This window comes from Ceraceosorus guamensis (assembly GCF_003144195.1).
Source record: "Ceraceosorus guamensis strain MCA 4658 unplaced genomic scaffold IE81scaffold_70, whole genome shotgun sequence".
Classification (NCBI taxonomy): domain Eukaryota; kingdom Fungi; phylum Basidiomycota; class Exobasidiomycetes; order Ceraceosorales; family Ceraceosoraceae; genus Ceraceosorus; species Ceraceosorus guamensis.
The window spans coordinates 1-22,752 of NW_020290065.1; the positions used below are offsets into that span (position 1 = coordinate 1).

Below are 22,752 nucleotides of genomic sequence, written 5' to 3' on the forward strand. Positions count from 1 at the left end.
CCATACACAGACAAGCGTCGACAAAAGGTATATAAGGAGGCCTTCTTCCGGCCTCCTCTTCTCAGAAATGCATGCTTCCTACCACAACCTTCTCGTACGACAACTTTGACTGAATCACTACTCCGACCAACCACCTTCAACGCTTGCTCGACGCCTGGACTGATCACCCAGCTGTCTCCCTCTCTCTCTCTCTTCTTAGCTCTAGCATCAGCTAAGTCCTCGCCAGTCGTAACGTTCCGTCCACTCACCGCTTGTTCCCTGCTCTTAGTTCGACGAGCACAGAACCTTACTTGCGCCGGTGACAACTCCGGCTATCGCCGCTGAGCCGCATCGTTACATAAATCTAGCCATCCTGGCATTATTCTAAAAGTCTGAGCAGTGCAACATTACATCTTCTCCCAGCTCCTGTAGCCACCTTGCATCTTGAGTCTCTTGAGAAGTACATTTAGGGGTGAGATTGGCAATTGCCTCACAGGTGTCGTAGCAGTCAATAATCTCGTTGGGAAGCCGTCTAAGAAGGCCATTGGCAAAGCGTCCTCCTATGACCTCGTCAAGGTGGACAAACAAGGAAGTGACTTGACATCACTGGACATTGTTGCATAGTCCAGAGCGGTCTTTGGCTGGAAAAGCCACATGACCAGCTGCTCTTCCTTTGCCTCCAGCAACAGACTCATGGACAAGCGCACACCTTTCTGCAGAGTCACTTTGTATGCTGCAGAGATGGGGCTTGTTTGAACTTGCTTGACCAGCGGCAGCACCGCTTGACTTGAGCTGCTTTCAAGTTGAGAGATGAGATGCTCAATCTCTGCTGCAGCACAAGCAGTCTCCTGGGCTTCAATGCAAGCCTGCTGTGCGCTCATTGCAAGCCAAAGCCAGTCCTCGAGCAAAGGCACATGCGTGATGGTTGTGGGAGAGACGCATGGTTGAATCTTGCCGTTGAAAGGCAGATGCTGATGCTGTGATGGAGGCAGACCATGAGCATGTGCTGTGCTGACACAAGACGAGCCAATGCAACTTACCGTGACTACAGACACGTGCAATTGCTGGGATGAATGCAGACGGTCGGGAAAGGCAGATGCTGACGCGGGATGAAGGCAGACCATGAGCATGTGCCAACACAAGACGGGCTGTCTTGACTTACCTTGGGAGCATTGCATCTGAGAGGAGGAGACATAAGCCCTGGGGCGGCTGTTAGCGCGCTCATCATCAGGCGCTGACTGTGTTAGCAGACAAAGACAATCTGAGTAGTCCCCCAAAGCTGCTGTAGCATGCCCGTCGTTGACCCAGTCAGACTGTTGGATGAAGTCCTGCTGCTCATTGTTGTGACTAAAGCCGTCAACTTTTGCAACGGGCCCATAGTTGTACAGCTCTTCATCGTCCGACTGTTGGTTGCCTGTGCGGTCCTCTGAGCCCTCTGCTTGAATCTGATCCTCAAGCTGATCTTCTTCTTCTTCCTCCTCGTCATCGTCTTCCTCCTCTTCCTCATTGTCTTCGTTCAAGCTCACTACTAGGTGAAGCCTGCTGCTGCGACGCGGCACGGTTGAAGGAGGGCCTAGACTGCCACCACGATTTGCTGAAATGCCTCTCGTGGGGTTGCCGCCTCCGCAACTCGCACCTCCGCGACCCGCACCACCGCAACCCGCACCTCCGCAACTTACACCTCTGCGCGCGCCTCCGCAACTCGCACCTCCACAACCACGGCCTCTGTTGTTCCTGCAACAGCGTTGAGAATTGGTATCTGCTGTGCTGGGGGCAGAATTTGGCTCCCAAGAGGGATCATGAAGCTCTGACTAGCATTGTTGAGGATGTTGTCCTGATTGCGTAAGCTTTTGGCCTGTCATTGATCGATGTGGCCTTGGGCCACTGTGAGAACAGTACACAGGTACAAGGTCATGGCGAGTCGCGGTCCCCCCTTGAACAGCAACAAGGAGTTTCTTGCGTGTCATGACGTGACCGCGGGGAGACCGCGGGTGCCAGCGTCAAGCACGACAAGACTGTCCCTAAAGGACAAACAGTCTATAGATAGAAGCGTGATTTTGAGCAGAAGCGTGCGAAGCCCTGCTTGCGGCGATGATGTTTCAGCGGCTGGTGGTGATGGCGCGGCTGCAAGAGCAGATGGTCAGCGTTGATCTCCTTTCCAGCGCTGGATCTCGGCAGCCTTTTGGAGGACGTGTGACAGAACATCCCCCCTGCTCCCCCCTTCCCTTCCCTCTCCGCGTTTGCATGGTGCTTGTAAGCGACCCCTTTGTAACAAATTCACCGGGATCGCAATACTTCTCACAGTACAGTGCGCGAGTAGCGGTACCCTGCGAAAATGTTTCGTCATTCCATTTACGAATCCTTCCTAACTCAACAGCGCGAGTAGCATTGATCCTGCCAAATGGAACGTTCATTCCATTTGCAAATCGCGCCTAGCTCGACCAAAAAAAAAAAAAAAAAAAAAAAAAAAAACACCTCAAAATGTCAAACAACTTCTCTTCTCTCCTTTCGCCATCGTCGGACCATTGCTTCGCCATTTCAGCAAGGGAACGCAAACCCCTTGCGCACGATTTCCGCTTGCCGACCCTTCGTTGTCGAATGGTGTGGGTACGTGGTGCAGTCCGGCTCTCTTGCGGGGAAATAAGCCAGACGTGCATTGACGCTGAGAATCAGAAACTCGGTGAGGTCCTCGATTCATGGCGACAGCGACTAAGCGTCATTGGGAGACCTGGTCGAGAAACAGCTCAGGACGGCGACTGAACAGAGTTGATTTTGCCCTCTTCGATTGCGATTCGTGTTCTTTTCCGCGTGTGGCCAGTAGGCACTTCTCGTTGGACGTAGCCAAGGCAGCCGAGACGGAACGTGGTACAACCACTATAAAGTTCATCTATCCCACAACCTCTGACCAGCTTTTCCATGCTTGCTCCTCATTCGTTGCGGTATCGCTTCCGGCACGACGCAAGACGATTCGTTCTCCACCTGCACCGAAATATCCGCCTTGTTCCCACGAGCGCAATTCTTTGAGCGCAAAAGGGCCGAACGTCTCTTGCTCTTTCGAGGAGACGTGCGAGTCGATGTCGGATTGCGAGTGCGATCCTTCGACCTCGGATAGATACGAGGCGCTCCATTTGTAGATGAATTTATCTGAATCCGATCGAGAGCTGTCGAAAGCGTCTGCGACGTCCATACTCGAGACTTGTGCTTCTCGAGCTCGATCGCGCGCGGGATCCCAATCTTGCGAGACCCTTTGCGACCTTTTGACATGCCGCAGCATCTCTTCGTACGTCTCTTCGTAGATGTTGATCACGCCGTAGCGCGCCATGAGCGCATTGGAGAGCGAAGAGATCATCTCTACTTCTTTGCGAGCATTATCCTGCGCTGTGCTGCTGATCGAGTCTGAGGCGTTGCCGTTGTGCGTGGCGGAGTTGGAGGGGGTGGAGTCGAAGGCTTTGCTTGCTCTTCTGGTATTTGTGTTGGACCTTTTGGCTGATTTGGCTAGCTTGCCCAATCTGCCCAGCGCTTCGAGCACCGACTCGCCCTTTTGCAGAAATGCCGCCAGCTTCATCCTACAATCCACCAAGTCTTTGCCAATCTGCTCCTCCCCATCCCCCAGTCCGACGGACGCCTCTTGCTCCTTCATTCGCTTCGCCTGAGCTTCTTTGGCTCTGGCTATAGCGCCCCTGCTGTAGTTGCCCTTGAGCCACTCGTCGTGCTCAGCATGCGGATCCGTAGCTTTCGCGATATAATTTCCCTCCTCGTCAAACTTTCCTCGAGACATTTCGTTCTTCATATTGAAAGCATCCAATTTGAAGCCCATGCCTTTCTTTTTCTTTTCGATTTTTTTGGAACGAGAGCGAGAGGTGGAGAGAGGAGTGCCGCGGGGACTTGTTGGAGGTGTACGCTCGGATGCGCTTGCTGACGGACCGTCCACATCCTCGGACCCGGACTCGGACTCGGACTCAGACTCTTCTAGCTCCAGATCGGGATCCATGTCTGAATCATCGTCGTACAGCGCTGCATCGCCCGTTCCGAATTCTTGTCCCTCTATATCCCCCATCGACAGGTTCTGCTTGCCCTTGCTCTTGCCCTTGCCCTGTCCCTGCCCCTGTCCCTTTGCCTTGCCTTTGCCCTTCTTCTTGCCATCATCTTCGCTACCGATGTCGAACATATCATCATCATCATCGTCATTCTCGTCCTCATCCTCATCGCTGCCCTTCTCCTTTCCCTGCCTCTTGAGAGCGCTCTTTCTCGCGCCTAATCCCTCGCTCTCGCCAGCCTTGCCATCATCCTCATCCTCATCCTCGTCATCCACACCCTCTCCCTCTTCCAAGTCCGAATCCACATCCTCTTCGCTTCCATAGCCATCGGTGATCAACCTTCCCTTTCTTCCTTGAGCATTGCGCTTCGAATCCTGCTCTTCCAGCTCTACGTCCACACCCAATCCCTGATCTTCGAAGCCGGCTTCGTTGGACGATGAAGCGGTCACCTGCAAAGAGGGAGAGGTTATGCGCACTCGTTTGGACGAGGAGGAGGAGGAGGAGGAGGCGGGATAGCTCGATGGACCGCTGTTCGGCATCGCCCGTTTCCCGCCTGCCGAACTCATATCGAAGCAGGGAGACTTGTGACTTGGTCCCTACGATGGTTTGCTCGAAAGCAGCAGTCGTGAGTGTGAGTGAGTCACGAGTCGAAAGCGTCGGACGTTTGGTGTGATGGTGCGTCGTACAATTTGAATAGAATCCCCCCGCGTTTGCCATCAGCGAATCACGAATTGCGAATGTGAATTTGAATGTGAAGCAGAAGAATCACGAATCACGAATCACGAATCACAATGTGAATGTGAATGTGAATCGCATGGCATCGCGAATCGCTCCACAAAAGGCAGGCATGGCATGCAAACAGGTCAAAGTCACGAACGAGTTTAAGCTCCACCCTCACCTCCTGCTGCTCTTCGTGACCACGTGACCGTTGAGCGGCCCCAACGCGCGAAGCTTATTTATTATACGACGAGGGGGTGAAGCGCCGCGTACGTCTTTCGTGAGTCGAGTCGAGGGCATATATTCACGATTGAATAGCAGCAGCAGCAGCAGCAGCAGCAGGACAATCGTGAATCAAGAGGCGCGAGCTGCACGACCGCCATGCACGGCGCGCAGACACATGCACAACACTCGCGACTCGCGACTCTTGACTTGCGACTCCTGACTTGCGACTCTTGACTCCCAATCGACGTTCCGCTCGACGTGCATGCTCGTGAGAGACACCAGCTGCTCATAGGAGCTGTGATCCCAACCCCCATCAGTCAGTCAGTCAAGTCAGTCAGTCAGTCAGTCAGTCAGTCAGCCAGTCTGCCGGATTGGCTAGCGCAAGTCTCCCAGCATACCGATCTGGGGTGCATAGCGCCGTTGCTGGGTGAGTGAATGAGCCATGGCATGATGCCCCTCAACCTTTCATCCCAGCCGCCGCCCCCCATCGCGTTGCTTCCTCACGCCTCTGGCCTCCCCCAGATCGTCTGCGCATAGCATGACCGTAGTGCTAGACGCGGCCTAGCAGCGACGCTCTTCCTCCCAAAGCGAACCAACGCCCATCCCTCACACACGATGCAAAGCGGAGCAGAGGCCAAGGTCGGAGCGGGTGCTGCAACGTCTGCACCCGGAGCCGCACATCAGAACCCCAGCCATGTTCAGAGGGGCGCACCAGCCAACGTCTTGCCTGCCTATTTGGCATTCGCCCTCAAGTCCACCCTCTGTCCCGATCTCGAGCTGCACGCTTTTGGCAGAGCATATCCAGCCCACCGAATCCTGCTGGCTCAATCTCCCTTCTTCAGAGCTATGTTGACTGGAGGATGGGCGGAACATTCTCAGCTCAGACCTACCCTGCACACTTCTTCCTCTCAGCCAGGCGCTCAGCTGCGTCTCTCCTTCGACGATCCCCACATTGGTCGAGCAGCGTTCGAGTACTGTCTCACATCGCTCTACGGAGCTGAGCCCAGACTGGTCTTGCCTAGCTGGGCCAGACCAACCCCAACGCACCCACTCGGTCTGGCTTGGCCACCGCGAGCTGTTCGCATGCCACCCTCCGAAGCCGAATTGGAAGCGGACGGCATTGCTCAGTGCGATGTTCAGGAAGCAGCATCGCTTCCCGATGGCGCTCATCCTGCTACCCCCAGATTCTTGCTCAGTCTACTGAGCACTAGCTTGTACCTCGGCATCCCATCCATCAGCTCGAGAGCCCTCACCCTCATCCTCGCCAGCATCACGCCTTGGACACTCCCCACTTACCTCAGATACGCCATTGGAGAAGGAGTCGATTCGGATCCGAACATTGCAGAGGGTGATTTGGATCAAGAGATTGACGGACCTCTTGCGGGTGCGGAGGTGCTCGGCACTGCCGTCGAGGGGACCGAGTCAGATTCCTTTCACGAACACGAAGCGCTGGACGATAGCGCCCAAACGGAATTGAAGGATCTGACCGATAAGGTAGCTTCCACAAGCCTCTCTGCACGTGGAAGCCGAAACGCTTCGCATTTGGAAAGTGCTGCAGCCCAGAAAGAAGCCGAGATGCCGACTGCGCAACCCCTGGATGCTCGGTCTGACAGCCCCTTGCAAGCCATCAAGAAGCATAGCCATGAAGCGTCGCCTGTGATGCACTCCAAGCACCCATCACCTACCACTTTTCGCGGCGGCGCCCAAGCCTCTGCGCCTGCCACGCCGCGCCAGTCGCGCGCCCTCAGCGAATCGGCCCTTCGAGCGAGCCGCAGTGCACCTCTGAGACGCAAGTACGACTACGGACCTGCGGCAGCTAGGATTGGTGAAGCGTGCGCTTGTTGGATCTCTCGATGGGGCGCTGACGTGATCCAGGTTGAAGAGGCTCTGGTTATGCTCGAAGAACAGCTGGACTGGCACGCACATAGCAGCAAAGCTGAACATTTCCGCGACGAAGATCACAGGAGCGCTTTGATGGATGACACAGCGAGCTCTTCGTCCGCTGGATCAACGGAAGGGGTCCAGTACAACGCTACAGCAGCGGGCAATCCCGACGAGCTGGGCGATGGTCGCGCGCATGCCTTTCCTCCTCCTCCAAAGCTCGTCTTTTGGGGCCCATCTAGTCACGGCGGTGTGCCTGCTTCGTGGGTGCGGGGAACTATCAGCGCGGACACGCTATGTGTCAGAGGGGAAGCGGAGAGATGGGACCTTGCGAGGCGGGTCGTGGACCTCAGACGTGGTGCGCTCATTGCAAGCGCACAACGCGATGGCAGCGAGCTCGACGTTTTTGGGGAGAGTCTGAACACGCGCGAAGGGGATGACGCTTCCCCAGAAGAGGACGCTTACGAGTCGGACGGCTCCAGCGCCGTACCAGAGAGCGATCAGTACTTGGCGCGAGATGCCCATGAACCTCCAAGACGCAGAGCTGCGCAATGGAATCCGACCCGGAGACACGCGATAGAAAACGATGCGGAAGGAGGCCAGGATCTGTCGGCTTGGTGCGATACACCTGATCTGGAAGCGGAAGAAGCAGAGTATGTGAAGCTCTTCTGCGAAGGCATCTACTACACCCACATGGCCTTTGCCGAGCTCAGCAAGATCCATCAGTGCATCTCGCCCCACACTGGCAAATCCTACACGCCGCAAATGGTGCTGCAAGCTGCGCATTGGGCTGGACACGAGCTGCAGAATCGAATTCTGGCAGCTGCGCCGCCAGCTGATGATCCGCACGCTGGTGCGTCTTCACCAGACGACGAGGATCGGGATGTCCTAGGAGCCGAGGGGGAAGGGAATACGGCGCAGCGTCAAGCTGGAGCCGGCGATGTCACTCCCAACGCCGCTGCTGCAGCTTCTGCGAGTTCGGGAAATGCTGCAAAGAAGGAACCTGCCACATCCAGTCTGGGCGTCTCGTCGCAGTTGGCAGACTTTGAAAGGGCGGCAGCCAAGGTGGAAAGCGCCTCTCGAGCGTCGAAGAACAAATTGGGCACGCCCTCTAGATCCAGATTTGGGACGCCTGTGAGGAGCTCCACTGTCTCTTTGCCCTCCTCGCCTGATCAGCATCTTCATTTGGGAGGTCTGGGCAGTTCGGCATCGCCGGGAGGACCATCGTTCCTTGCTCCGTCTGGTGGTTCAGGAGGGGCCAGTGCTGCTCTTCTTCGACGATCTTTCTTTCCCGTACCTGCAGATGACACGGTCAGGCTAGGCGACGGACTCGGCGCTCTAACCAGCGCCCCCAACGCGGCTGCAGCGGCTGCTGCTGCTTCCGCTGGCACGCATCAGGCTGCTGTAGGCGCGGTGCCGGCATCTGGACTCGGCCTGGACAGCGACGCTATCGGGATCTCGACGAGCTTCAACGCTGAATCGTGGGACGGTCCGCTGGGTCTTGCAGCAGCGAGGGAACCGAGCACACTAACCATGCCGTCTGCCCATACTTGCAAGAGTACCAACGTCGGCGGACCGAATCCGTACGGTCAAGGAGCCAGCTCTGATGGGCATGGCTCGCCTGGTCAGGGAGGAGGATTGATGATGTCGACCAATGGCAACATGACTGCTACTAGAGACGCTGCCGGTTTCTTTGGAACGGCCAACATCGTGCAGACCGGTAGCGATCTGGCATGGCACTCGACGCGCATTCGCAATGCTGCCAGATCGCTCTCCGCCGGGGCCTCCAGTGGGCTGCGTTCGAGCACGACTGAAGAAGACTATCCCATGGGGCACGCCACCTCCCTTGGCGAGGGTTCGATGTCGCCTCCATTCGCCGCTTCGCCGCGAGCCGATGCTGCGCTCAAGTCCCGCTGGACCGGCTACGAGCCTATGCGACTAGGAGTAGAATTCTACGGCGTGGACAAACTGGCAGAGAAGCAGAGGCTTTACTCGCCCACCTTCTTCTATGCTGGTAGCATCTGGAACCTGTATTGCCAGACGCTTCGGAAGCCAAAGGGTCTACAATTGGGCGTCTACTTGCATCGTCAGAGCCCCAGCGAACCTCTGCCCCCGGCCAGTCAACCCCCAATCTCCTACAATTCGTACGAGTACGGCACAAACGAGGGGTGCGCTAGTGCTCATCTCACCCCCCAGGCTCTTTCGCTCATCAACAGCGGCGCGAAAAATGTGATGGACAAGTTTGCGAATGCGCACGAAGCTCTTTGGCAGACTGAAGGACACTCGATGGGTGGCGGAGAGGTGGATGAGACGCCGAGCATTCGAATCGGTTTGCCGAGCGGTGCTCATACCTTGCAAGCTGGGGGCGTTGCGGGTCCTCCGAGCGCGTCTGGTGGATCACTATCCCCTCAGCCTCCAACGTCTAGACGTGCGAGCACCAACTCCACGTCGTCGAATGCCAAGTCTTTCCTGGAGCCGGCGATGGACGCGTCGTCGGTCGCACAGGACCACGTCGATTTGCCACCTATTCCCCTCTTTCCTCGCTCCAACACTTCGGCCCCGCTTCATTCGCTCGTGAATGGAGGGCTTGGAAGCAACGCGTATCCTTCCAGTACAGGCAGCGGGTCTCTCTTCCCCTCGAACGCGTCCAAAGGGCTGCACGCCGGCACAGCGCAAAAGGTATCTTTGCCTACGGGCGGCAGCACCTCGAAGGACGTTGCTAGCGCATCGCAATCGCAAAATCCTGCCTCCTTTTTACCTGCACCCTCGAGCCCCACCACGCCCTCTGCACCGACGGGGGCTGCTTTACCAGCCCTTTCCCGCTCGTCCGGCGCGATGGGTGGGCAACATGTGTCCCAATCGCCATCTCAATCGCAGGCGCAAGCTCAATCTCAAGCAGCGAGCAGCGCGGTGAGCATGCCGTACCGGGACGACCGAAGACTTTTGCGCGCCTTTTTCGCCATACATTGTCCAAGCCCCCTAGGCTCCGCATTGACCCGCTTCTCCTCCGGTCCGGACCAATTCACCGTCAGCCAGAGCTGGGGCTGGAAGAGCTCGTCGTTGTTGGGCGCTACGTTTTTGATGGATGGGGAATTGGGAAGCGCAAAGACGGAGAGCGCAAAGAGGTTCAGATGCGTCTGCACCATTGGTCTGATCTGAGGCGAGGCAAAAGGCCGACGGAGGCGCGCATGGGCAGCGCAGCGAAATGCTCATTGGAATGTCCGCACGTGGGGAGAGGAGAGGAGAGAAGAGATAGGTTGATCCTTCGTCCGTCAACCAACAGGACGAGGGCTTTGCATTCGTTCGCCCTCTCAGCCTTGAAACGTCGGTGCCTCGCTTGTTTGTCAGACCTCCTCGATCCTTGTACGACATCCACCATCCCCCATCTCTTCCATGACAATATCACCTCACCTTTAGCTCTAGCTTCTCGAGCAATGAATCTGTTCCCTCACCCTTGCCGCCTCGCGCGGCTCCTGTTCCAATGATGGAGTGAGCAGGGGGGGGGGGGGGGGGGGGGGGGGGGGGGGGGGGCAGGCTGCGCGGCAAGGATCAGCGCGCACGTTTGAAGAAGCTGGCAATTAAGGGTCAGGCTGCGTTGCTAAGCGACGTCCTTTTCACAACTCATCCTCGACTGACTCGTGCAGGTAGGTAGGCAGCACGGAGAAACGCATATATGATAGATGTATTTGCGTCTCTTTAAACGAGAGACTTGCGCATGAAAGGTCAGGGCGGAGACCAAAGCCCGGAGAGGGAGGGGGGGGGGGGGGGGGGGGGTTTCTCAATCCACGCTCATTCGTCAGACTCCTCCGAGTCTTCCATTTTGGCTCGCTTCCATCTCCTCGGGTTGGATGGTGCCGCACGAGTACTAGTCGAAGTCTTGTCCAAGAATCCTTTGACCATGGATCGATCCACAGTCTGCGAAGGACCGGGAGCCGAGGTCAAGAGGCGAACCATGCGGATCAGTCTACAATTCGCGCTCTGACGAGTGTTAACAAAGGTACGACTCACGTGGATGTAGTAATTGCCACCTCCATCTGCCCAGCTGACATAGCCGCTGCCATAACTTCTTTGCTCCACGCTCAGAATGGCTAAAGGACTGTCCAGCGTCCTCTCTGTCAATCTGAAATCGGGAGGCACAAAAGGTTTGAGGGAGACGACCTTGGCGCCGTCTTTGAGGTCCAGAAATAGTAGAGACAACGAGTCATTAGTTCGGGCTGTGAAAGCGTAGCTGGAAATTGTGAAAAAAGTCGAGCGCAAGTCAGCATTGCATGCAGGTGATACGTAATCGAAAGCAGATCCTTACTTGTTGACTAGCACGACGTCAGCTTTGGTGAGCCACTGTCTCGTCGTATCATCCGAGGTAAAGTCGCCCTTCCAGCTTTGCACATCTCCCATGCTTACAGCCCACATCTTGCACCTTTTCTTGGCCTCTTTGACCTGTTCAGACCCCAACTCGCAAGCGTTGCTCATCATCTCCACACCATAAGAGGATGCCCCTGTCTGAAGAGACACTTGGAGGACCAGATTGGAAACACCAGATCCGAGATCCACAAACACCGAGCTGGATCCTAGTCTTGTGAGTTGTGCGACTTCAGACATGAAACGTGGGAGCAGCTCGCCGTAGCTGTACACGAATGAAAGGCTATTTAGATCACACGCAAAGGAGACTAGAGATTTTGCAGTCAACATCTGCCACTTACACATTATCGCTGAATGCCTCATACTTGGCAAGCTGTTCTACCTTTGGACCGACCGTCCGCGCATACGACTGCTCGCTGATAGTCTCCCAAACTGGAGTTGGCAGCCCCTCTTCGCTCCACTCCTTCTCGATCCTCTCTGCGATTAGGCCCTCTTGGCGAGCTTTAGACACAGCTTCGTTGAATTTAGCTAGCGTCGAGACGAACAATGGACCGTCTCTTCGATTGCGAGCTTTTGTAAGGCTGCGCAAGATGGAATCTCCTGACGCGTGAGAACTGGATCCAATTTGAGCGGAAGTGCTTGGAGTTCCCGGCGCTTTTGGTGTCGCGTAACCGTCTGTCGTAAGGGGTGTTGTTGAGCCATTGTCTGAAGGAATGGGAGCCGGTGCGCTCGACTTCGTTCCAGGACTATTGGTAGCACTTGTGGAGTGCGCAGGGCTAGACGTGCCAAGCAAAGGGGTAGAGTCACCCAATGCTCCTGCCCCACCTTTCAGCGGCGAGACATGCTGAGGCTGCAAGATTGCCCCAGCAGCAGAGCTGAAATTGAGACTGTCCAGCTTTCCAACATGTTCAGCTGCCCATTCCTTGGGCAGATAGTGTGCCACTATGCATCTGATCGATCGGAGGAGGTCGGAGAGAGGATCGTACTCGTCCACCACTGCGGGCACCTCGAGTGGGAAAGCCTCTGTGTCTCCACTAGGGTACTGCAAGGTCACGTGCTTCGTCTCAGGAACAAGATCGCGGAAGTCTAGAGGGCAGAGGGTGTTGTTGGCGGTACATCAGCCCCGCCGGCTTTCAACGTACACAGAAGCCCTGAAAGACTCGGAGGCACATGGCCGTCCACACTCACACGACCCGTATCGCCTGCCATTAGCGACCGCAATCTGTACCAGAGCAGCGCTGCTTATGGCTCCGTTCCAAGCTTCTCCACGATCCTCGATGAATGCAGCTTGGCGCGGAACTCGATAATCCGCCTCTACGCCTTGTCTGCCCAGTTTGGCGTACGCCGTAGAGACCACCGGAGCAGCTGATGCCCTTCTACTTCCGGAGCTGGGCGCTGGCGATGCTGTAAGGCTTGATCTCCTGTCGTCGACCTTGGGACGCTTGGTACCTTTGCGTATGGGTCCCTTGTGAGCTTCTTTGGAGCGCGGAGGGGCTGATGATTTGGCCTGTCTGACCCTCGACTCATACTCTGCCCTATCCTTGCGCTCTTTCTCTCGAGCTCGCTCCGCTGCCTCTTCCTCTATCCTTCTGAGTCTTTCTGCAGGAAGTGCGTTTCTGGGCGCGATGCTACCCATCGATGTCTGCTTAGCCGGCTGGGAAGAGGAAAGGCGAGAAGGTCCTGCCGCCGCACCTGGCCCAACGCCACCCGGTGGAGGAGCCTTGCGTTTGACGGTGGTGATGCGAATCCCTCCGGATGAGCGTGGCTTCAGGTGGGCCTGGCGAGAAGGCGCACCGCCGTGCATGGAAGGCGGTGACGACGCCGAACTGCTTCGACCGTTCATGACTCGTGTTGTCTCGGCTGCCATGACCGAGGACGGCGCGCGTAGGCCAGGAGGTCACACCTAGACGCACTGCCTAAATTCCCGCTTCTGTGGGCGCGCGCCGTGGTCCCGCAGGCCCAGCAGAGAAGAGACTCGAATGGGTGCGCTGCTAGGAGGAGATCTGAATTTGAGGGAGAGCAATGTTTCAGTCAAGAATGGGAGGCGGAGAGAAGGAGTCGAGTGATGGGTGATCGCTTCGATGTTCGATGCATGGGAGATGAATCTGATGCGGCGCGTGCCTAGCCCCGCGGAATGAAGGCTGGGCATGCATGCATGCAGCATGTGACCAGAGCAGAGAGAGAGCCACGAGTATCACGTGCCACCGAACTTCCCTCACCGACGTCCCCCAAATCTATGAATCTTTGACCTCACAACGCGCCTCTCACGCAGCAAGGATCAATCATGAATCCGTTTGTCGATTCCTGATTCTCATCATCTGACCAGGAGTCATCAGTCAAGAGTGCAATTATAAGCCTTGGTTTCGCACTCAGACTCAGAGTGTTCCGACTACTCGCTGCGCACCACGTCGTTCCATCGCCGCAGGTGCGAGGCGCGGCTGACACGTTGCCAACACCTTTCAAGACCTCCACTGCTCTCGTCTGCCAGCGGGAACAGGCTGAGGTCCGCTTCTCCAACATACTGCGAGCAATGGCCGGCTGTGTGCGGCGCTATGGATGAGCGTACTGGCAGGTAGCCTTGGATCGGTATCGACATGTCAGGAAGGCCTTCGATGTCCAAGACGAGCTTGAGCCAGCAGCTCCTCAGACCTTTCAGGTCCTCTCGCTCTTCTGCCGCCCCACCCTCTCTCGCGGCTTCTTCAGCGACCGCTTCGCCGCTACCTGGAGCAGTGGACCACACCTTTGGCGATGCGTTGACCACCTCTGCACCTCTGCTACCCACGGATGCTCTCCCCGCCTCTGCTCCTTTGTCCAGGTCCGACTTTGAGAAGGATGCCGCAGAGCTGAGGTCTCCTCTCCCGCTGTCGCAGCCCAAGCGCGATGAGGTGGTCGCGGACAGAGAAAGACGGTTGAGAGGCATCTTGGCTGCAGTAAGGTACGCTTCGGAGCAAGATGCGCTTCTGGAGGAGCACCACACCTCTGTGCCCCTGTCTCCTGCGACTGCTGTCTCGAGGGCCAGCCCAGCTGCTGCTGTCAAACAGCAGCCCAGCTTACGACAAACGGATGTTGTCAGACTGTGCATCCAACTGCTCGGAGAGGCGAGGGAGCTTCCAATCGTACTGAGAGTAGCTGTATGCGATGTGGTTACGGAAGCAGTGCGACTTTCCGACAAGAGGGCTTCCGCTGGACCGAAGGCTTTGGCAGAGACGAGAAGCGGAGCGCCCGGTTCCCAATCTTCCAAAACGAACGATGGAGCTCAAGCGCTGGCCAACATCGATCGAGCTCTGCTCAGTCACCTGATCACTGACCTCTCCGCCGGCTTCGAGCATTGCCTTCCTTGCAAGAAAGACATCGCTGCTACCGCACTGCCCGCCCTACCGGCTCAGATTAGAGCATTGGATGCGCTATCAATGGACGGGAGGGACGTCGTGGCGTTCAAGAGCATCATCGCCTTGATCGGCACTTGGCTGCACACGATGTGGAGTGAGATTCAAATTCTGCGTCGACTTGCACATGCAGAGCTCCAAGAGTCACAGCAGGTCCCACCCAGCTCTCCAGCGACAAGACTTCGTCAATTGCGCGAGGCCGGGGACCTCCTTTCCGTGCAGCTTTCTTTGAGGGAGTGGAATCTGCAGGCCCTGTTGCAATTGGCCACTTCGACTTTCAAGTTCTCATTCACCAAATTGGATCTAGATCATGTCGAAGATCTTTTCTTTGAGATTGCCGACCTCGTCCTCGGCCAGAATGTGCAAGCTGACCCTAGCGGAGTGCAGCAGTCCACAGGTGTCCCTGCAGCAACTGGAAGCAGCAGACGCAACAGATCCAAAGATGCTCGACCATTGACGGAAGGCTATGATTACTATGGACTTGAGCAGCTGACCCCGTCATCCGGCAGTCTCACGCCTGTTATTTCGCCAGCAACGCAGAATGCTTCCAGATCCCCACTTTTAACAAGCCTGATTTCCGCTTCCGCTAACATTGCGGGTCCTCCAACATCCACCGAAGCTTCGATCTCGCCATCCTCGACACCTAAGGTTGCGCCGATAGCGCTAGCTACGATACCGCCGGCATCCCAAAGCAACGCGCCAGCACCAATTAGCTCGAAGCCGAGCTCGGAGCTTCACGCCAGCGATGTTAGAGCCATGATCGCATTGTTCGATGCAGCCCTCCGGTACGGGTCTGTACCTCCTGCCTGTGTTGAAGCTGTAGCCGACGTCCTTTGCTGCTTCCTAGGCCACCAAGCGGCCGAGCGAGTGAAGGATGGCAGGGAAGTCGAAGAGGAGCTCGATTGGCGGCCACAACTTCTACCGGTTATTACGAATTTGCTCCGCAGTCACGGTGCCAATGCCGCGCTTCGACATGTCCGAGGCATGTTGGCAACAATACCGTTCCAAGCAGATAGCTACGAAGCCTCTGGAGCAGCCGCGGATCAGCATGCTCACACCGCGCTCGGTCTCTATCGCGAGCAGCTGAGCGTTCTACTTGGAGCCGTTAGCTTCTTACGCCACGCCTTGTTCGTCGTTGGCGAGTCTGTAGCTCCAAGCGCAGCGCATCGCGAGGCTACGTCAACCAGACAGAATGAGGACGCGCTTGCGCCATCCGTGTCCATAGCCCTCATCTTGCCGGCTCTCCGCGGCGCACTCGCGCGTCAAATTGATGCGCTCGACGTGGCTGTATTGAATCTCGTAGCAGATCTTCTTCCACAACGGCAGAAGCCGCCTTCCCATCGCCAGGAGTCTGTGGAGGAGTCGATGTCGGCGGGGCTGACGTTGGTGGAGCCTTTGTCCCGCAGCGATTGGGATGCTCTACTGGATTTGACGTCGATCGCTCGCCGACATACTGAAGGCGGAAAGCTGCAAGGCCACGCAACGAGCATCTTCGAAAGTACCGCGTACAGCAGTAGTAGCGCAGCTTCTGCCCCTGCTGCTAGCATGCCATCGCCCGTTGCAGCGCTTTTGAAGACCATCTCGCGCGTCAACCTCGCACCGGCTGCGACGGTCTTACGGGCTGAGGCTAGTTTAACGGCCGAGGGAGCAAATACCCGCGAGCAAGACTCTGTTCCATGGACGCCCAAGCTCGTCAAGTTGCTGCTTGCCCTCGCTCCATTGTTGCCGGATGCGACCGTTGTGGACCTCATAAAGCACTTCAAGGCCCAGCACTCGTGCCTCCCTTGCGATCCGCGCTGGATACAAAACATTCGCGATCTGCTGCAAGCTTTCTTTCATAGGTACGAGCAAACGGCGCGCGATTTTGGCACCATGCCCGCTCCCAAAGCCAGAGTAGAGCTGATCGATCTCATATTCAAGCATGTGTACGATATCCTCAAGGATTTGCCGGCTCAGAGGTCGGAATTTGTGCTTGAAATCGCTATCCCTCTGGCAAAGACGTCGCTTGCCTACGAAACGGATCCTGAGGTCGCAAGCGCGATCACCGCAGTGCTTGTAGATGCTGCCGTTCAAGCGGGCTCGCTGCCACCCGATTTGCCGGCGCCTGAGCACTCTGACGAAGAGTCTGCATCAAGACAGGAGAAAGACGAGCAGGATTCGGGTCCACCGTCGCCTCGCGAGCTCGGACAGCACGTCAATGAACGCCTGGCCGCTGTGGAGACGAGCAAGTCGGAGCAAGTCTTCGTCGAGATTCGACAGCTATTTGGACAGCTGGCCCGGGTCAAGGACTTGACTTCCACAGCTGCCACCGCTACAAATCGAGCAGACCCCGCAAACGTTTTGACAGGCCATGTCTCGTTCGCAGATCCGCCTGGATCGCACGATCGACGCTCTGGAAGGGACGCACAGACGCAAACGCATTCACGCCATAGCAGCGTGGGCAACATTTCTGTTGGAGTGGCACCGACCACCGTACCTAAGCGCGCGCTAGCATCCGACAAGGCAGTGAATTCTGTTCTGGCCCTCATTGCCGTCTTTAACAGGATGGCTTTCGCATCGTCGTGGACCTCTTTTGCGAGCTCTGCAGAGCCGAGTCAGTCTCGCAGGCATGCTTCAGGTCTCAAACAGACGCGTGCGAGCTGTTTAACCATCTTCCGCGACCTACTCAGGCTCTTGCAACCCCCCGCTTCGTTGCGCGGACGCACCACGGAGAAGGAGAGCGGGACAGATTCAATGCAAGGATCACCATCTTCTGCGGCTAGACTCGCTATCTTACAGTGGCTTCTGCGACTCAGGACTGACCGTCAGCATCGCATATACCTCGTCACTGACGTAGACGAACTAGTGGAAGCTGCTGCCACAGCCTTGCAGCGCGGTCCAGACTCCACAGCCACTGGCGTTGGACCATCTTCTGCCAGCATGGAGAAGCAGATCTCCACAAGCTCCTCGACCAGGCCTGGTAGGGCGAGCACTTCTGCTCGTCAAGAGCAGCGAGAGCCGAGAGGCGTGAACAATTCTGTACAAACGTCGGAACGCTCCAAATCTCGAATCAGAGAGCCCTCGAGGGACAGAGGTAGAGCGAACGTCGAGTCGTCACGTCAAGAAGGTAGAAGAGAACGAAGTACCAGCAGAACTCGTAACCTCCCAAAGATTCCTGCCGGCCCACCACACCCTGCTGTCGAAGCTCAGGAACCGCTCTGGCAACTTCCACAGCGTCTGCACTTCGAAGCGCCAGACTCGCACTTGCGAAGCGACGTGGTGTATACGTACATACATCCTACTGCTGATCCGCATTGTGCGCACGGCCATGCACACGGTCACACGTTCGATGACGAGGACGAGGCTCCAATACCGCTACCCGTGTCGGAGTATCTCGCTCTGATGGTGCGCATTCTTGCCACTGATAAGGACTGGGAAATTGGATCTTACCTGATATGCCATCTACCGCATCAACTCGCCAACAAGCATCTTTTCTGCGGACCTAAAGCTAGAGACCAGATCGTGGCTTTACGAAAGCTGCTCTGCTCTAGCATCCTGGAGCACGCATTGATGCCCGAGCTGCATCTGCCAGAGGAGGTCAAGCGGACGGACGTCTATGCGGTCGTGTATGCCACGCTGACGATTCTGATCAGCTACAGGACTCTGTTCAGCCGCTCGCAGCAAGACGAAATGGTCGAGGCTTTCATCGCTGGTCTCAACAAATCTCAAAATACCGCCCAGCCTTGCGTCAGAGCGCTTTCTGTCGCTTGCTACGAGCTGCAAAAATCCGTCACACGACTCTTGCCTGCCATGCTGGTCAAGCTGTCCACCGTCATGTCTTCCACAGTCATGAGCGTGCACATTCTCGAGCTCATCGCCGCTATAGGCCACATACCTGCTTGCTTCGCCAACTTTACGGAAGCAGACTATCGACGTATCTTTGGCATATCTCTGCAGTACCTTCAGTACCATAGCCAATGGCAACGCAGCATGGACTCCACGGACCGGCAAGCCAACTCGACCACCAGCAGTGCGGAAGATCCACGCTCTAGCCCTGCTCAATTCACCCTCTCTCAGTACGTCATGATGCTCGCCTACTACAATATCAGTCTGTGGTTCATCTCTCTTCGCATCCCCGATCGGTCCAAACATGTGGCCTACATCTCCCGAGGTCTTCGAACTGCCAACGAAGGTCGCGAAAAGCTGGCTGATCAGACAGAGGTCTGCTTCGACTTTCTTGCGCGATTCACTCATTCCAATGCCGAGCCCAAACCGACCAGATCGTTCTTGAATTCCATCGTCATGGGCGGCACGCCCGCAGCTCTCAAGGCGGGAGGGGGACTTGCTACAAAGGATCCGAACGCAGTCGTCAAGAGCTGGCTGTTTGGCAAGGCGCTCGTGACGGTCTCCACGCTCAAAAAGACTGGCTGGGTCGAGATCGTCGTGCGTCGACCTTCGGGTACCGCTGCTCTGCTTTGCAAACTCGAAAACGTGCCCACAAGCACTCTGCCGGATGAAGATGATGAAAGGATGGATCTGCCTGCTATGCTGATGATGCAGCGAGATCCCGACGCCTTGTCTCGTCCGATCCTTAAAGCGCCCACACTTCAGCCTGCCGAGCGCGCAGATCGGCTCTCGCTTCGTCAAAGAGCCGAACAACGGCTCAGATTTGGCGACGAGCTGCGATCTAGGCAGCCCGTCGGACCGCCCGCATCGCTCAGACCGCGCATTGGTCGCTCGGCTTCCTACTCGGGCGGCACTTCTGGCGACATGCTGATCAGGACAGCTCCTGTTGATCCCTACCGCATCGAAGCTGCTAATGCGGACGTGTCGATCGACGAGCCGCACAGCACCAATTTGCCGCGCACTGGAGGTCCGCAAATGTCGGCTACACCCTCATCCGCGGTCATGGAAGTCATCGACGATGTACTTTCTCCAACTACCCCGTCGAAAGAGGACCAATTGGCCCACTCGAAACAGTCCAGTCAGGAGGCTTCTGTAGGAGCTGCTGCGGATTCGGCTCCTTCAAGTGAGCGATACAATGCGAGCAGCAGCAAGCCATCGGCTAATCGGTCGACTCGAGACGCGGCCATCGATCCTGGCTTTGTAGCCTTGCAGCTCACGGCGTTCCCAGATATGAAGCTAGATGAGACGCCGCTATTGTTGCCCAATGAGCCGGCCACCGACCGTCTTATTCGACACATGGACTTTACGCCAGTCGTGGATTTCCACAAGATTGGTGTGCTGTACGTTGCGCCAGGTCAGACGCAGGAGCAAGACATTTTGGCCAACGCGACGGGATCAGCAGCGTATGCGAGGTTCTTGTCGGGATTGGGAAAATTGATCACGCTGAAAGGTCAAGAGGACGTGTACACTGGCGGGCTCGATCGACAAGCAGACGAGCACGGCAAGTACGCCTATGTTTGGGGCGACGATATCTCTCAGATCGTCTACCACACCGCTACTCTGATGCCCACAAGCGCGCACGATCCCAATCACGGACACAAGAAAGCTCTCATAGGCAATGATTGGGTACACATCGTGTGGAACGAGGGCGGTGAAGAGTACGGCTTCGATACGATCCCTAGTCAATTCAACTTTGTCAACATCGTCATCTCGCCAAATTCGCGCGGTGGTACGAACCTGGGAGCAGTGGCTCCAGACGATAGCACATTTTGTGAGTCTGCAATGTCACGATCCTGCTCGCTCGGTCGGAGCTCGACTGCAAGCTTACCTGGTGGCATCCCATTTTTGCTTCTCCGCCACCCTCCCTGCAGATCGAGTCTCGTTGCAATGCAAGCCCGGCTTGCCCAATTTTTCGCCAGTCAGTGACGGTCAATTGGTCTCTGCATCGGCATTACCTGCCTTTGTGCGCATCTTGGCGCTCAATGGCAACGTTGTGAGCCAAATCTTTGACGCGACGGGAGCGACTTTGAGACCTTATACGAGCAGTGAGTCTTACAGGGACTGCCCGATCAACGAGCTTTTCGCCCATCATAAGACATTTGTGCTTGTATTGAGAATCGGAAAACTGAGACTGGCCCTGCCTTGATTCCATCCCGCAGATTGGGTCTCCCGGCTGCAGCATCTTGGACGTGCGAGAGAGAAAGCATTGGCGCAAAGACGCGCCGTGGAAGCTCAACAAGGCACAGAATCCATCGTCGAAGAATTACGCTGGATATGATCCTGATCTAATCGGACCCATTCACCATTCAACCTTGGTCTTCGTTCCCTCAAGCCCACTCACTCATTCACTTTTTAGCATTCATGATTCGCGCGGCGTTCACGTTCACATTACGGCAATGTCATTCTTACAAAGCGCAATTGCTTGCGCTGCTGCCCGGTGGAGCGTTATTGCCCCTCGTCATCTGGACTTGCAGTCACGTATGTCCTTGAAGGCCTCTCAGAGTAGTGAATGAAAAAATCACGCAGTGCGATCAGATCAGAACCACATTTCCGAGTCCGATCGGTCCGCTTTCTGCGGCAGAATTGTGAGGAGCAAGGGACTGTGAGGCGATAATGCTTCAGACGCTTGAACAGGACCCATCGCAGCTGCGAGAGAAGGTATGTGCGTGGGGCAGAAGTCGATGGTTAGATGTGCACGCGGGATGACGGAGGATGAGGGTATGGACAGGATGGTGAAAGAGATGCTAATATTGCGTTGCTTGAGAGTTGTAAAGTGTGGCAATCAACCTGCTAATCTAGCAGCGAGCCAATCCAGTCCTTCCGTCACGCTGTGCCATATGCGTAGAGCAAGGATGCGCAGTCGGGCGAAGTGAGAGAGCGAGAAGAGAGAGAAAGAGAGAGAGAGAGAGAGAGAGAGAGAGAGAGAGAAAGAGAGAGAGAGAGAGAGAGAGAGAGAGAGAGAGAGAGAGAGAGAGAGAGAGAGAGAGAGAGAAAGAGAGCCGGAAGTGGGGATACGTAGGGAGCGTAAGTGACCTCAAGCTTTGCATGTCCTCTCATCTCATCTCATCTCATCTCGAATCTGCCCGCCTCTACTGGGCCACGCAGAAAAGACCGAGGAGCGATTCTTGGCTGCAAACTCACCCTTTGCCAGTCAAGGCTGAGCAGCCTTGAATGTGCCAATCCCTCAATCTGAGCGCTGTCAAGTTTAGCGCGTCTGAGATTTCGGCGGGATTGAGGCAACCTTGAACATCTTGTTTGTTCGCAAAGATGAGCAGCGGGGCAGTTTGAACTTGCTGCGAGGTTGAGGGTGGCGTAGGGATGATGCCGGTGTCAGTTGCGAGCGGTGTAGGCACAGAGGGGGAGAGGAGATCAGATGCAAAAGACTCACTTCATCGCCTGCTACCCTGTGCAATTCTTGCAGTGCGACGGATATCCTCTCCCGATCTGTCGAATCAAAGACGAAGACTACGCCGCCTTTGCCTTCGCCCAGACCTGCAAGGTAGGAAGTCCAACTGGCTCTCAAAGAAGCCTGTCCTCCCACATCCCACAATATGAATGACAACTGAGTAATCGCGTTGCAGGGACAAAAAGGCAGCAGCAATCGTCACCATCATCCTCGTCGTCATCGTCAACATCACCGTTGTGTGTGTGCGCGCGCGCGCCTCATGTTAGACTCACATTTTTGAAAGTGAATTGTTCCGTGTTGCTGCCTACTGTAGGGGCAGTAGCGACAGCTTGACCCATGCTCATCTGATAACACAATGTAGTCTTTCCCGCATTATCCAATCCCAATATACAAATTTTCAACTCTTTGGATCGACCCAACAAGGAGCTCCACAGTGTGGAGATGGCCAGTCCCATCGCTGCTGGCTGATGCGATGCGATGCGATGAGATGCGATGCCCTCCAGCGTCTGCGTCTGCCCACCCCCGCGTCCGAGGAAGCTCGTGTCGGTCTGTCACGCCGAATCAGCACCCTTCTTTCTGCCGATCGAAGGTCAAAAGGTGCGGGTGTGGGGGGGAGTGGAGCGGAGGTGCGATGCTGCCTGATGACAGTCAAGAGTGATAGATGCGCAGGCGTTGCTCCATATCAGCTGCAGAGCGCAAAGATGCTCGCGGAATGGAGTCTGAGCTCAACTCTTGACTCGTGACTCTTGGAGGTGTGAGCCCGCTGTGTGGAGTGTGGTGGGTGGAGTCACAATTAAGTGTTCAAAGGTACGAGTGATGGGCGCGGCGGGCGCGGCGGGCGCGGCGGGCGAGCTGTTGCGTGCGTGCGGAGTGCGCG

At 56.2% G+C, this 22,752-nt stretch overlaps 6 protein-coding genes across 6 annotated transcripts; 2 read left to right on the forward strand and 4 right to left on the reverse strand.

Moving 5' to 3' along the window:
* Nucleotides 1-539: 539 nt before the first annotated feature.
* IE81DRAFT_349317 (hypothetical protein) lies at nucleotides 540-1,780 on the reverse strand (the record flags this gene model as incomplete). Its single annotated transcript, XM_025516376.1, has 4 exons — nucleotides 540-956; nucleotides 1,020-1,078; nucleotides 1,142-1,524; nucleotides 1,659-1,780. 4 exons carry the CDS (start codon nucleotides 1,778-1,780, stop codon nucleotides 540-542), a joined length of 981 nt encoding a protein of 326 aa, XP_025367503.1.
* A 671-nt stretch (nucleotides 1,781-2,451) lies between these two features.
* IE81DRAFT_325638 (hypothetical protein) lies at nucleotides 2,452-4,800 on the reverse strand. Its single transcript, XM_025514584.1, has one exon. The coding sequence runs from the start codon at nucleotides 4,580-4,582 to the stop codon at nucleotides 2,867-2,869; it is 1,716 nt and encodes a 571-aa protein (XP_025367504.1). The 5' UTR covers nucleotides 4,583-4,800; the 3' UTR covers nucleotides 2,452-2,866.
* Nucleotides 4,801-5,255: 455 nt separating this feature from the next.
* Nucleotides 5,256-10,291, forward strand: IE81DRAFT_325639 (hypothetical protein). The gene is made up of 2 exons (XM_025514585.1): nucleotides 5,256-5,385; nucleotides 5,481-10,291. Exon 2 carries the CDS (start codon nucleotides 5,574-5,576, stop codon nucleotides 9,996-9,998), a length of 4,425 nt encoding a protein of 1,474 aa, XP_025367505.1. The 5' UTR covers nucleotides 5,256-5,385; nucleotides 5,481-5,573; the 3' UTR covers nucleotides 9,999-10,291.
* A 315-nt stretch (nucleotides 10,292-10,606) lies between these two features.
* On the reverse strand, nucleotides 10,607-13,281 carry IE81DRAFT_325640 (DOT1-domain-containing protein). Its single transcript, XM_025514586.1, has 5 exons — nucleotides 12,387-13,281; nucleotides 11,540-12,284; nucleotides 11,143-11,463; nucleotides 10,848-11,067; nucleotides 10,607-10,754 (listed from the first exon to the last, which is right to left on the reverse strand). The coding sequence occupies exons 1-5, from the start codon at nucleotides 13,063-13,065 to the stop codon at nucleotides 10,629-10,631; spliced, it is 2,091 nt and encodes a 696-aa protein (XP_025367506.1). The 5' UTR covers nucleotides 13,066-13,281; the 3' UTR covers nucleotides 10,607-10,628.
* Nucleotides 13,282-13,493: 212 nt separating this feature from the next.
* IE81DRAFT_231583 (hypothetical protein) lies at nucleotides 13,494-21,006 on the forward strand. Its single transcript, XM_025511123.1, has 3 exons — nucleotides 13,494-20,240; nucleotides 20,341-20,514; nucleotides 20,629-21,006. The coding sequence occupies exons 1-3, from the start codon at nucleotides 13,793-13,795 to the stop codon at nucleotides 20,745-20,747; spliced, it is 6,741 nt and encodes a 2,246-aa protein (XP_025367507.1). The 5' UTR covers nucleotides 13,494-13,792; the 3' UTR covers nucleotides 20,748-21,006.
* IE81DRAFT_305258 (putative ARL1-ADP-ribosylation factor) lies at nucleotides 20,841-22,733 on the reverse strand. Its single transcript, XM_025512323.1, has 4 exons — nucleotides 22,148-22,733; nucleotides 21,858-22,031; nucleotides 21,611-21,762; nucleotides 20,841-21,297 (listed from the first exon to the last, which is right to left on the reverse strand). The coding sequence occupies exons 1-4, from the start codon at nucleotides 22,328-22,330 to the stop codon at nucleotides 21,252-21,254; spliced, it is 555 nt and encodes a 184-aa protein (XP_025367508.1). The 5' UTR covers nucleotides 22,331-22,733; the 3' UTR covers nucleotides 20,841-21,251.
* Between the last annotated feature and the right edge of the window lie 19 nt (nucleotides 22,734-22,752).